Raw genomic sequence first — 14968 nt, forward strand, 5'->3', positions numbered from 1 at the left:
CATTGTTGGGTCTTTTAAAGTGTTACATTGCTTTCATATGATTGTTTAATCTAGAATTGAGGAATTTGGTGACCCACTATACAAATTGAAGTAACTTGGGTAATGTGAAGAATGTACCTTCAATCATATTACTAAGTAAGTTGAGCTAATGTTTGTAGTTCATAATTTTAGGATTGTATTTCACTGTTGAGAATGGATTTGGTGTGTGCGTGTGGAGATCAGATTCACTATTAGTGTCTGTTTGATATAATTAATTTTGTCAACTTATTTTACTATTCAGCTTATTTTTAGTACTATTTATGAGTCTCACTGCATTTTTTGGTATCATTTATGAATTCTACTGTATTATTTCAGCTAATTTTTACTTTTATCTGCAGTACTTTTAGTAAAAAAATTTTAGTTTCAGTAAAATAAGTGGATCCCAAACTGACCATTAGTGTGCATTTGGTTTCAGCTTAAAAAGCTAACTTATTTTACTATTCAGCTTATTTTTGTCATTATTTATGGGCTCTACTGCACTTTTTGGTACTATTTATGAGTTTCATTGTGTTATTTCAATTACATTTTACCTTTATTTACAGTATTTTTAGCCAAAAAAAATTTAATTTTAATAAAATAAACAGATTTCAAATAGACCTTATAACGTAAGATTGTCCATATGATTTGTTATGTATCTTTTAAAATAGGTTTAAAAACCCTGCTGTGTCAGGTTTATGAGAGTGAAGCTAGTGACATTGATCACTTGTTAGAAAAAAAAAATAATAATAATAATAACAATGTGGAGCATGTCCCATTGTGATAGATAGACTTGCTGTGCTTATCTGTATTCTATGTCTGGGTTTACATTAGAGGTAAACCCGTAAACCTAGACTGACTCCAATAACGCGAATGATATGCCTGGCCAGATGACTTTGGAGACTTCTTGTTGTTCTACTTGATTTGAGAGAGTATGTTAGAATAGGCTTTTAAAGTGCTCTTAAAGGTCACCAAAGGAATTTATTATGCATTAATCAAAATTAGTCATGATATATGTAGGGTCTCGTTTTTCAGCCCAATTCCACACGGTGGGTGGGATCTTGGACCAGTGGGCCCAATATAATGAATTTGTAAAGAGTGGGCTAAAAGGCTAAGTCTTGGTGAACGGATAGTCGTTAGTCATGGTGTTCATGATGATCGTATAGAGGTGAGCTGAGTTTATCCAAGAAGACTTTCTCCTCGGCATGGCCTGGGTGGCTCCGGTTCTTGGACCTTGTCCTCGCCCCTTTTCTGGACTGTTTCTTCCTCCTTTTAGACTAGCTTTTTCCTTCCCCTCAACGTTCACGTGTAGGTTCAGTTTTATAGGGCTGGTACTTGTCCCATCAGCCCATACCCAAAGTGGTTGGGGGTAGTTGTAAAAGCTGAAAAGTATGGTTCTGTCAGATGCAGAGTATTTAATTGCAGTAATGACAGTCTTTCCTTTGTTCTTTGTTGTTTTAGTATTTTCCCTGTTCGGCGAAATGACTCGAAATGTCATCACTAGGACCGAGTTGCTCGCTTTGCCCTCGGCTACATTTATGGTCGAGGAGGGTCCTTCCTATGGCCGAGGAGGATCCTTCCCATGGCCAAGGGGTGGGCCTTCCTTGGATCGGGCCTTGGGCCCAGCACAGATATTGACATGGGCCTCCCGGTTTTATACCCCCACAATATAAATTATTAAAATAGTTAGTGAAATTTTTGTATTCCTTAACTTATTTGACTTAAAATAGGCTGAGACCAATTACCTTATGCTAACTTGTAACCCACGCTTCCCCAAAAAAAAAACTTGTAATCCGTGCTTATGCATGGAAATATTGAATAATAATAAATAAATAAATAATTAAAGTGTCCACTTTTCTTGTAAAGGTTATTTTTGTGGTCTTCTTGGCTTTGTATTAGTTGTTAATGTATCATTTACTTTGTCACAAAATTTTAAAAAACTTAGATGAGACACATGGCCATAAATTAGGCTTCCAATTTGAAATTTAATTAAATTTTCTCTAACTTTTGGCTATATATACACTAAATTGTTCAATGATATTAATTTTCTTTTTCTTAGTTTGTTCAACTTAGATAGCAAAGAAAGTAAGTAGAGAGTATAATTTAGGTAATGCTCTTGTGCTATAATTCTTATAAATATATCAACACACATTCTACTTATATATGAAAATAGAACATAAATATTCTAAATTTTACACATTCAAACCCTTGCAAAAAACTTGTAGTCTGAAAGTTACTGATCGCAAAAGATTTTAAAGTGTTACAACACAACCACCCACAAACAGCCAACCAACCAAAGGCCTACCAAACTTCAGACTAATAGAGCTCGTGTAATAGGATATACTAATAAGAAAAATGCATCAAATTTTTTCAGCTAAACAAAAATATTCACTCACCTAAAACCAAGTCAAAACCTTTTTCATGATTCATTGTTTACTCTGCAACAAACAAAAAACAATTAGCCCCAACTTTGTATACAATTTAACGGCTGCAAAAGCCAAACAGAAACCAAATCAATCACAGAAAGAAAGAAATCGAGAGTCCTATATACGTACGCATGAGAAAAAGATCTGAGGGGTTAGGTGGCTTGTACCTAATCATTTTCCTATTTAAATTCTCTAGATAAAAAAAAAATTAGCACACAGTAATCATAGACATAAATTGCTACTATGGGCGTTAGATAGATGCTCTCTAGTCCCTGGCGATTGTAATGGAGTAAGTTCTCTCTCAATTTATGTTGGTCCTTCACTTTGAGGTTTTAACCCATTGGACCCTTTGATTTTTATGGTGGAATAAATTCCTTACAGCAAAATTTAAACAAACTCCTCCTTTTGTATTAAAGCATGAAGAAACTAATAAATATTGAAACTATACCTGGTGCATGGCATAGATATAAACATCAGTATGAAGCCAAATTCATTGTATTCATTAAAAAAAAAAAATTTGGATTTCTCAATTATTGCATGACACTTGGAAGGATAATTATAGTGTGGTTCCCACATCTGACACAAAGATTAATATTTTTTTTCTGGACACATGATGCAATATTGGGCTCCAATTACAAATTCTAATTAGACTTTCTCTGAGTTTTACCCATTAATATATTTTGTATTAAAGCATGATTTAATAAACATTGAAACTATACCTGGTGAATGGCATAGATATAAACAATAGTATAAGTCCATATTCGTTGTATTCATTAAAAAAAAAAAAGGATTTCTCAATTATTGTAAGACACTTGGAAGGATAACTATAGTGTGGTCCTCACATTTGACACTAAGATTAAGATGTTTTTTTTGGACATATGGCGCAAAATTGGACTCTAATTACAGATTCTAATTAGACTTTTTCTAAGTTTTGCCTATTAATATATATATATATATATATATATGTATATATATGTTGATTTCTATTAAGTTAACAACAATAATAAAATTTTGGCTAAAATGCAAATCGCATTTTCTAAGTTTGACTGAAATTCATTTAAGTTTTTTAACTTTATTTTTGTTCAATTGTGTCTTTTAAATTTCAAATTTATTCAATTCAAGCATTCTATCTAATAATTTCAACCTATAGAGTTTACTTCATGATGGTTTCTTTTAGGCTAAAATGTAAAACCCACCCTCTAAGTTTATTCTAAATTCATTTCAGTTTTCTAACTTTGATTTCATTTATTTTAGTCCTCTAAGTTCCAGATTTATTCAATTAAGGCATTTTTGTCAACTTTTGTTAAAATTTTTTGAAAAAACAATTCTGCAAAATACTTTTCAATCATTAATTGAATTTTTTTAATTTAAAAAATGTGAAGAAAAATTTAAAAAATTGGAAAATTAACCACAACATATAACAAAAATTGATGAAAAAACCTTAGTTAAATAAACTTGAAAGTTAGAAGACTAAAATGAACGAAAGTAAAGTTAGAGAACTGGAATAAATTTTGGTAAAACATAGAGGCTGAGTTTTGCATTTTAGCATTTCTTTTATTATCGGGCTAAAATACCAATTGGTCTTTAATTTAGGAAGGGTTTGAAACATAGAGGGTGAGGCATTGTGTTTTGGGTTTGGGTTCAAGTTGAATGAAGAACTGAGATTTTTTCTGGGTATGTTCTTTTGTGTTTGTTTATGTTTAATATGTTCCTAGATCTAAATTTATACTTGTTTTGGTTTTTAATTTTGTTTTTTGTTTTGTATTTCTTCAAAATTAACATGTTTAATTTTTTTTTTCCAAATGCTGAGGTGGCAATTTAATTGTTGACGTAACTTTTTTAAAATGCTAAAATAATTTTTTATTTTATTTTATTAGTCACGTCCTCATCTAATTGCCACAATGCATTCGGTTTGTCATGTAAACAATTTTCATTACTGAGATAACGGTAGGAACCAAAATAGTAACAATTTTCGATTTTCAAGACCAATATAGGCGCTTAAAAAAAAAAAAAGGACCGAAACGAGAATTGACCCGAAATGTAAGGACTAAAAATATATTTTCACCATACAAGAATTGTGTTCATATGGATGAAAATGAAATCCATCAATCTTTATTTTAAATTGTGTATTTGTATACCACTTTATTTACAAGAGCCTTCCGGTAATTGCAAATCGCATATTTGTTCTTCATTATTTATTTATTTTGCAAAATCGTCGCTTGAAATTTTTTATTATAAAATTATAGTCTTGGATGATGTGTCAGAGTTTAATTTCGTTTATGAATTAGAATTGTGTTAATTTATTTCATAACATAAAATTTTAAAAATGTTTCAATGCTATCTTACACCTATTTCCTTTTAGAAACAGATTGGTTTCTTTAAATTACTTTACCAACTGAATGATTAGATCTATCGTTTTTTTTTTTTTTTTTTTTTTTTTGAGAAGGATCTATAGTTTTTTTTTTTGGGTTATAAAAAGGATTTTGTTAATTGACATTAAGCAGTAATAATGAATAAAATGAGCAGTGTAAAGTGTAAACAGTAGCATTGTCTAAATTATATACAAAATTTCCACATCAGGAGCTAGAGAATAGAGATTAGATAATAAAAAAAGTTACAAAATCATCATGCTGGAATCAAGTTTGGGCAAATGTATAAGCACAATTATTTACTTTTTACATTGGCACAAAATGATATGAAGAAGGAGATACCATTTTGTATAATGTCAAAATTTACTCCGAAAGTAATCTTCAACCCCCAAACTTATTGCTGCTTTTATTTTATGGCTCCAACTCAAACCCCACTTTTTTCAATCATTCATCAATTGTCCCTAAACCCCCAATAGGCAATATCTCCCCAGATTCTATTCCTTTCACAGAGTCAAAAAGAAAGCCCACTCCACCAAGAATAGAAAAAGTCACGAACAGAGAGAGAGAGAGAGAGAGAGAGACTTCAAAAGCATGTGAGAAAAGTGCGAAAGTCACATGACTCCTGACAATACAATGGCAAGCGTGGGAATTGAAAAAGGTTATTACAAATTGATAAGATCATAATTTAACAAATTAACATCACAGTAAGATTTCCCAAAAAAAAAAAAAAAAAAAACATAAAAGTAAAGGGGTATAACTATCTATCAAAAAAGTAACTTAATAAAAGAATGTTTAAAAAAATTTTGGAATTACTTTTATATACTTTTTGCATAATCACTACTCAAAACATTCTTATCTAGTGCTTCAAAAGCACCAAAAATGTAAAATAGATGTCCCAAAACAGAAAAGCATGCCAAAAGTCACCCACAAAGTAATATACAATATAGAAATTTATACAACATAATATATATATATATATATATATATGCATACTAGTCGGAAACCCGTGCAACGCACGGGAACTTACCTATTTATAATAGACTAAAATAATTTTATAAAATTTTAAATTGATTATGAAACTATACTATTGCGTGAATTGCTCCTATATTTTTTAGTTACAATTTGATGAATAAGCCAAATTTAGATATTGAAAAAAAAAAAAAAACTAAAAAGTTCTGATGTTAAAACGTTTGAAAGGGGAAAAAAATCAGAAAATTTACTGGCACTGCCTAGAAATTATTGAAACAAAACAAAATATATATGACTACCAAATAGAGAAATATAAGAGAAAGATAGGTTACCTTCAAGAGAATAATCCATAGTTATAACAGTTGAAATTTGCTAAACTGTTTCAAATATTGCAAAAAATTGAATCCAAAAATTTAGATGGTTAAACTTTCAAAAGACAATAAAATTAATAATCAAAACATTCAGAACCTACAAATTATAAAAACAAAAAAAAAAATCATTATTGCGAGACAATTTCAATAAGAATGGAAAGCTTTTCTAAGTTTTTTTTATCCAATTCTTCCTAATTAATGAAAAATTTGGTTCAAACATTGTCGAACACTTTGAAAGTGCAAATAATATAGGCTTCCAACATAATCTTTAATTAATAAACAAAGAAGCATGACACCATAAGAGAAAATATAAGATAATATATAGGGCATATACCTTACTCCACAGCTGTGAGAAAATATCCACACAAAAGGAATTGAAAACTTGTACATATGTCTCCATAAGGTAAAGCTTAAGGTTATATAATCTAAAATAATATAGAATATAGCATCTTTGAACCACACAAAAAGTTAGCAAACTTACTACAATACTTGTAGTTATACTATATATTGTAAAGTACTACTCCATACAAAACAAAAGCAAAAAAAACTAATTCACAAAAAAGAGAAAAAGTAATAGCAAGCGTACCAAAGAAATTGAAGTTTAAGGTTTTCTCTCTTAGTGAAGACGGACAGAGGAGATTGCTTTAGGGTTTTCAAAGATTTTGTCTCTTATATATATATATATATATATATATATAAAGAGACTCCTGTTAGGACTCTCTCACTATTTAGTTTTAAAAATTAAATTTTTTTAAAATTAAAATGATGATGTGGAAAATTGTGAGAGTTTCAAAGGTTTCGGTTTTATATATATATATATATATATATAGATGAGTCTATGACATGTCTATGTAACTTCTCAATTTTTTTTTTCTCTATCTCATCTACAAAAAAATACACCCTGTTACGGGTGTGTATTTTCTCTCCTGACAACTGATGAGTCCCACCAACTGTAAGAAGGAGGAAACATACATCCATAATAGGGTCTAGTCTACTTCCTCTTATCTACTTAAAACTCTCGCTTTTGCTCTTCTTTCTTCTTTTTTTAGATTATTTTAATATAATATATTATAAAATAGAGTATAAGATATAGCGGTGTAGAGTGTATTATTAAAATGATAATGTAAAATATGCAAAATGCAATATTTATTTATTTATTTATTTTTGCATTTTCGGGCATGAATGCACTCACTCATAGAAAATCCTAACAAATTCCATAAAAACAAATAAATAAAAAAAAATCCAAAAACCAAAAACATTATCCAATGGAACCAAAACATTCTTATCCAATGCTTCAAAAACACAAAAAATGTAAATAGATATCCAAAAACACAAAAGGACACCAAAAATCACCCACTCCCTATTATGTATAATACAAAATTTTATACAACATACTATAGGGAGCATGTAAATATACATGTCCATTTTAGCTCATCTAAATCTTTTTTCTTCTTATTTTTTTTTATTCCATTCTCCCTCTAAATACTAAAAACTCTCACCCTCTCTCCTTTTTTTTAAAAAAAAATATTATTTTAATATAATGTATTATAAAATATATATATCATAGAAAATTCTAATAAATTATATTAAAAAAAAAAAAAATCCAACAGACACTTCTTAACAACATTATTCAATCGAAGCAAATTATATTTTCTTTGATTGAATGGCGTTGTTCTACACGCTCTAAAATTGAGGGTGGGTTTATGTAAAATATATAGTACTAGTGGTAATAGCACTGTAACGTGCAAGATATTAGACATGTCCTCTCGCACGTGTCAACTTTCTCAATCTTTCCGTCTCTCTCTCTCTCTCTGACTCTCTCACTTTTCATTTTCTCAACCACTCTTTTACACTATTTTCAGACTCAGTTCCTTGTTTAGTCAGGGAGAGAGAGAGAGAGAGGGAGAGACACAGACACAGACACACACAGAGGGGTTCTTCAATCTTCAATGAAAGGGGAGGGAAAGATGGTGTTGAATTCTAGAATGAAATGGGTTGGTCTGGTTGGACTTGTGCTCTCTGCTTTTTCTCTCTTCATTCACTTTTTGCTTGCTAGATTTAGTGCAGAGGCCATTGTAGATTACCAGTCTTCAATCACTCTCTTCTCTTGGCGACCCATCTTTGAAAGTCCTCTTTTTCCCATAACTGTAATGTGCTAATACAACCCCACTTACTTCTTTTGCTTCTTTCTCCTTTTATGCTCCGAAAATTTGAATGCTTTCTATATATATATATACTGTTTGAATGTAGTGTTTAACCAGCTTCATAATCGTTCCATATTGTTTTTTATTTTGCTGGGTTTTAAATTTTCTGTTGCTTACTTGGGTGGTGCTTATGGGGGTGTGATTTTTTTTTTTCTAAGAATGAGGAGGCTAATGTTGTTTGGGGCTAATGGGCACTCTTGGCTGCTATATCATATAATTGTAGGATTTTTTTTTGGATCTTTAGATATTGCTGTAGAAAACACGGCTAGATTTTTGTTTGTTTGGTTTCTTAATAAATTCGATCAGCTCTATGTTTGTTCCTTATTATGGATCTATGTTTTTGAATTTTTGCAATAATTTAGAGTACAGCTCATAGCCTCGTACTCATTGGTTTTATCCTATTCTTTATCTAGCAATTGGCCTCTAGTATTTTGGGGACCCTATTATCTCTGTGTCTTATAAACTGTGTTTTTCTTGTTGTCTGTTTATGGCTACTTATATTTCTACTTTTAACTTCTTGTGCAGAGTCCAATGTATAGAAGACTGTGGGGTCCTGTAAGGCGTCTTGAGTTTTTGCATCCTGATGCAAATCCAAGAGGACACTATGCTGGTTAGGTCTCATTTGCATCTTGGTAGTACATTCTGCATTAGTTCAATGCTTTGTAGAGATTATTGTTATTGATAGAACAAAAGCAAACGAAGAGTTGAAGTTAATTCGGGATAAATGTTGCCTGAGAAGAAAATTGTCTTTTCCTTTTGAAGTTAACCTGCAACAATGGGGATTGAAAATCTTTAATCTATGACAAATTCCAATGGTCTACAATGAAATCTTAATGTGAACTATTTACTAAAAACAGCAGTATACTTATCAAGGCATAGGAGCATATTATAAATTTATAATTGAATATATGTTGAAAGGTCAATGTCATTTAATCTATCAAACTTTTGTTCTCATCAAACTAATGATATTTAACTTTTTAGTGGATGGTTGTAATGCTATTTTGCCCCAGAATCAACCAAAGCTTAAGCCTTTTTTTTTTTCATGAAATAAAGAAGCCATTATACTACTTTGAATCTCTTCAAGGAATGCACAATACTATTTGTCATTTGGCATAGAGAAGTGAAGCTTCAAAGAACTATTAACTAATGTTCAAAATTAAATTTAACCTTAGATAACACCTATATATATCAAGAGACCAAAATTATGTTTCAGACATTGTATGTAAATCTGAGAAGTTAACCTGCAAGTTGAAACTTTTAGGGAACTAGATATGTCCTCTATGTGATCATGGACCATGGGTTCACATCAAAAAGAAGATTAGGAAGTGAAATATTGGCCAAATACGTGCTTGGTTTTTCCTGAATTTTTGTTTACAGTTTACCGAATTGGTTTCATGCTTGCAGTTCATTTCTCTATAAATTCAATGTTTGGAACTTTGGCATTTATGCTTATTGAAAGAGTCTTTGGTGTGACTTAAGTAAGAGAGTTTGTCAATATATCAGTTTGTTTGTTATCCGCGCAGGATATGCCAAACATTCTTGTCTCTAGATCTAAATAGAATTGGAGATGGTTCAACTCATTTAATTATTCTCCATTTTTTAAACCTAAAATTTTAGTTCAATGCATTAAACTCACTGTGCATTTGAAATGAAGCCTAGTTGGGGAACAAAAGGGGGGAGGGAGGTGTTATGTTGAAGAAGAAAACTAAAAAGTTCATTTTTCTGTTGTTTTTCAATTTGTGCTTGTTTATTTTTAATAACTAAAGGGGTGTTTCTGATTAAAAATATCTGTAGCAGATGTCAGTTCACAAACAAATGGGTTTATCTTTGTTAGAATACAAGGAGGTTTCCATGAGATCAGGAATTCGGTGAGGATGTCATGTTTGAATCACATATATTCAAATGTCATATTAAACTATATATATAATATCATTGTGTTCTTTCAGATATGCGATGTGGTTGTGGTTTCTCGGCTTCTAAATGCTACTTTGGTAATTCCTGAGATCCAATCAACTACAAGCAAGAAGGGGATTAGGTTGAATTTCCTCCAGATAACCAGAATGATTAAGTTTGATTATAGCCTAAATTAATTTAACCAGTTAATATTCTAATTGGTTTATTATATTTTATAATTTATGCAGTTCTGAGTTCAAGAGTTTTGCATACCTGTACAATGAGGAACAGTTCATGGCAGCATTAGCAAAAGATGTGAAAGTTGTAAAGACTCTTCCAAAAAATCTCAAATGGGCAAGAAGGAAGAAAGAAATTCCAAGTTTCAAAGTGCGTTACTCAGCTTCACCATATTATTATCTGAACCAAGTTCTTGTAGTATTGAAGAGGCATTCGGTGGTTGAACTAGTTGTGTCTGAAGGTGGATGCTTGCAGGTAATGACTGTTATTGTGTACCTTCCTATTTCTGGGATCCATAGCTTGAGGTCGAACTTGACTTTCACCCTAGTTGTAATTGCAGCTTGGAGCATAGTGTACTGAGTAAAGTATGGCATATTGATTTAATCCTGCTTTGGATGTGTTGGATGCCTTAATTGACTCTTCATTTAGTGATATTTCCACTGGTTTGTCTGGTCTAATGTTTACTTGTTAAATGTGATGTTGACCACAACTGGGTTGATTTGGGGTGTGCATTTGGGATGTTCAAAACTAGGAATGTAATCCAACTAGGAATTTAAACCCCCCATTCCCCCACCACCCACACCCCACCCCCCCCCCCCCCCCCAACAAAAAATATATATATATATATATATATGTATACAACTAGGAAATGGATTTGTTTGATCTCCATGGGAAACCCATGGATGCCCTTAATCCATTTATATGTTTTGCGCCATTAAATATAGGAAGTTGATTCGTGTTTAAATATTCTTCAATTCATTGTTATATTAAAAACTTTAAGTGGCATACATGTATAGTATACCTAAAAAGGTTTGTATCAACTTATAAAAGAAATTTATATATTCATTTGCTATTTGCTATGAAGATTCCCTATGGTTGTTCATAATATTTACCAGATGGCATTGGATGAAGCTGTTGTCAGAATATCTGTGTTTGATTTTTTTTTCCTCCTGGAATATTTTTTTCTTTGCAGCTCAAAAATTACAATTTACAAACCTTTCTTTGTTGGAGTTTTATGTTCTTGATTTAATGTCATTGTTCCTAATAATAATCTCTTTTTATGTTTTGAGCTGTTACTATTTTATCCTGCTTGATTTAGGCCATCCTTCCTCCCCAACTTCAACACAATGAAGAGCTTCAAAGGCTGAGATGTAGGGTTGCTTTCCATGCTCTACGGTTCCGGCAAGAGGTCCAGGAACTTGCCACCAAAATTTTACTTAGGTCATTGATGACTTTTCATAAACCTCTCTCTCTCTCTCTCTCTCATTTATCATCTCTACTTTTTACTTACTTCCAATGTTATTTTAGGTTAAGGGCTCCTGGACGGCCATTTATAGCCTATGATCCTGGGATGACGAGAGATGCTTTAGCATATCATGGATGTGCGGAACTCTTCCAGGTATCTGCTTTAAACTGGAAATGCATGATTGAGATGTTTTACAACTCTTCTCAGAATTTGATATGTGTCCTCTGACTTGGAATCACTTTCCAAGGATGTACATACTGAATTGATCCAGCACAAAAGGTCTTGGATGATGAAACGTGGGATTGTCAAGGGGAAGCTTCCAGTGAATTCAGCTAAGCAACGCCTTAATGGTTCTTGTCCACTAATGCCAGAAGAGGTATGAGATTGCTAGATATTAACTCCCAATGTTAAAATTGTTCCAATAATACAAATACCAAAGATGGTTGCTTCCTGATAATCTCCAAACCTTAGGGGTTGGAGGGTGCTCATGTCACTACACTGTAGGAGTGATGGGTGTTATTTTAAAATTTCCTTTCTTTAGCTTTTTTTAATGGGAAATTGTCCGGGTAAACTCTCCAGTGTACTGTGGAAGTAGGCAAACCTGTTATGTTTGAGTCCATGCTTTAAAAATGACTGATCAACTTGGCCACTCTTTTAATTAAGCATAGTTGTCTATCGATGGGGCAAGATTTTAAAAATTCTGAGCCTTTGATCCTAATCCCATGGATTTCTACAGGTTGGTATTCTTCTTCGTGCTTATGGATACTCATGGGACACGATAATATATGTCTCTGGCGGAGAAGTCTTTGGTGGTCAAAGGACATTAATTCCTCTTCATTCTATGTTTGAAAATGTTGTTGATAGGACCTCCCTTAGCACCCCATGGGAGCTTACTTGGATTTATGGTCGTGAGGCTAACCTTGTCAGCAGCTATCCTAGTACTCCACCTTCGATTGAGAAAGAGATGAAGCATGAAGCTTGGAAAACTGCAGGCCCACGCCCTCGGCCGCTTCCACCACCTCCAGCCCGACCAAAATCATATAACATTGAAGGTTGGTGGGGTTGGGTGGCTGAGAGCGATAATGAGCCTGAGAGCACGGTAATGGAATTGCGGACCAATGCCCATAAATTGCTATGGGAAGCAATTGACTATGTTATATGCATTGAAGCTGAAGCGTTCATCCCTGGATTCGATCGTGATGGCAAGGGACATCCAAATTTTGCTAGCTTGGTTATGGGGCACAGACTCTATCAGTCAGCTGCACTGAAAACATATAGGCCAGACAGGTAATTATCACATCTATCTGGATGCTGCGTATCTTCATATGACATTCTGAATAAGAGAATCAGGACGTGATTTAGATTATTTGACTGTTATTTTGCCTGTGTCAAGGCATTGAGATCAATTGCCGAATGTCTCTCCCCTTTATTTTTCTTTTCAAGTTGTTATATTGCTGTGTCTTTATGCCATAACACTACTAATTGGACAGCATAGGCTATTTAAGACCATAAAATCAGTGTAGGTGTTTCTTTTTCCCACGTTAAATCTTGATAGCTTGTGGGACTTGCACTTGAAGATCCCGCTACATGAAGTAAATTGGTCGAGCAATCTCAGTATTTTGTTCTTCTCCAATGCTGATATATATGATATAGCGGCATGCCTAAATTATCTTAATCAATAAAACGTCTTGCTAATCATCTTAAGTTATCTCAAATTGTTAACTCATGAAGATTCTCTCTCATTGTTCTTTAAACATGTCTCTGTCAATGCAGAAAAGAAGTTGCCAAGCTTTTTGAAAAAATCCAGGATCATCTATATCATGCAAACCATACTTGGCTAAAATCAGTACGGAAGCATATGAGAAAGAGATTGATTGATGGACTAATAGAAGCATCTACGAAATCAAAACCAATGTCTTTTCTCTCTCATCCAGTTCCTGAATGTTCTTGCTTGATGTATGACTCTACTGAAACAGAAGTTCATGCTTCAAGCCCTTCAACTCAATCACAAGTTCAGGCTGCTCTTGGCATTGCGCATCAATGCCCGGCCTGGATGAAAAGTGATTTGATATTGTGGTCAAAAGACAAGGATAATGAAGAGGATCTTGATGAGGATGATTCCACATCATCTGGATTGTTTTTCCGACAAGGTGGTGAAAATCATGAAAGTGGAGGTGGGGAATCAAACAACAAAGAAGAAGCTCAAATGGATGATCAAGAGGAGCTTGAGGGTGGAGAAAGATAGTGAGAGACGAAATGAGTGCCAGTGATGGTGTCTCTTTGTGTGCTCATTATGCACTTTTTACAGCTTCGTTAGTTGTATATAAATGACAATTTTATTTGTCTGTTCCAGGAAAGGTCGGAATTTATTCTCAACTTTAGTTCAACAAGACAAGCAAGTTCTCTAACTATGGTTCAAGAACTCAGTGACTCGGGCACATTTTAATTCAGCTCATGTCAGTTTGGATCCGCAGCTCTGGTATGAAGCACTTTTATGTTGTATTGGATAGTGTAATTTAGTTTAGTTCAATACCCTTTGGGGAATATCTTCTTACTCTCTTCATATATGTAACCACACAATCAATTTTGATGTAACTTAGCATGTCTATGGAAATTTGAAAATCTAATTTGTCTGTTGTAGGATTATTGTGTATTCCTATGCATTTTGACTTTCTTTCGAATTATGGAACTTTATCAAAAGCAAAATAAGGTATATGCTTGTGCTTGATCCATGACCATGATTAAATATACATTTATTCTTTCCATTCATATAAGAGAGAGTTCCTTTTTTTTTTTTTTTTTTCCTCTACTGCCAATGCATTGACATACAGTTGTGTATTACCATGTTATCATAGGTAAAACATGATAATTTGGTCCATGGGAGAGCTGTGTATTGAACTTCTGTTTTCTTTTTCTTTTTCCTAAGATTAAACTTCATGCATGCAACATGCATTAATTCCTAAGTAGGCTAAAGAAAAAAAAAAATGCACAACGAAGACAACAACAATGCAAGAAGTTTTTGAACCTCGTCGACCTTCATTCCTTGAGCTATAAAGTTTTTTCCATATGTGCTATGAGTGTATGATAAAGAAGAGTGCATTACATTTAAAAAAAAAATGGTACTTAGTACATGATGTTTTCAATTTTATTAGTAGGTCTCAAAGAGGTGGTTGATAAGCAGTTCTCACTTTCAATTTTTGGAGATTGATTTCTGGAATATAATGTGTGGGTGGAAGGC

At 32.8% G+C, this 14968-nt stretch overlaps 1 protein-coding gene across 3 annotated transcripts; it reads left to right on the top strand.

The window, feature by feature from the left end:
* Positions 1–7927: 7927 nt before the first annotated feature.
* Positions 7928–14370, top strand: LOC115976233 (O-fucosyltransferase 27). 3 transcript variants are annotated; one of them, XM_031097401.1, is made up of 10 exons: positions 7928–8297; positions 8880–8964; positions 10152–10222; positions 10301–10389; positions 10496–10739; positions 11584–11705; positions 11793–11883; positions 11978–12106; positions 12467–13017; positions 13504–14370. In XM_031097401.1, the coding sequence occupies exons 1-10, from the start codon at positions 8100–8102 to the stop codon at positions 13973–13975; spliced, it is 2052 nt and encodes a 683-aa protein (XP_030953261.1). In that variant the 5' UTR covers positions 7928–8099; the 3' UTR covers positions 13976–14370. The 3 variants fall into 3 exon arrangements, with proteins under 3 accessions (XP_030953261.1, XP_030953263.1, XP_030953262.1); XM_031097402.1 differs by lacking the exon at positions 7928–8297 and having other exon boundaries at positions 8898–8986; XM_031097403.1 differs by lacking the exons at positions 7928–8297; positions 10152–10222.
* The last annotated feature ends 598 nt before the right edge of the window (positions 14371–14968 follow it).

Source organism: Quercus lobata, chromosome 2 (genome assembly GCF_001633185.2).
Source record: "Quercus lobata isolate SW786 chromosome 2, ValleyOak3.0 Primary Assembly, whole genome shotgun sequence".
In the NCBI taxonomy this organism is placed as follows: domain Eukaryota; kingdom Viridiplantae; phylum Streptophyta; class Magnoliopsida; order Fagales; family Fagaceae; genus Quercus; species Quercus lobata.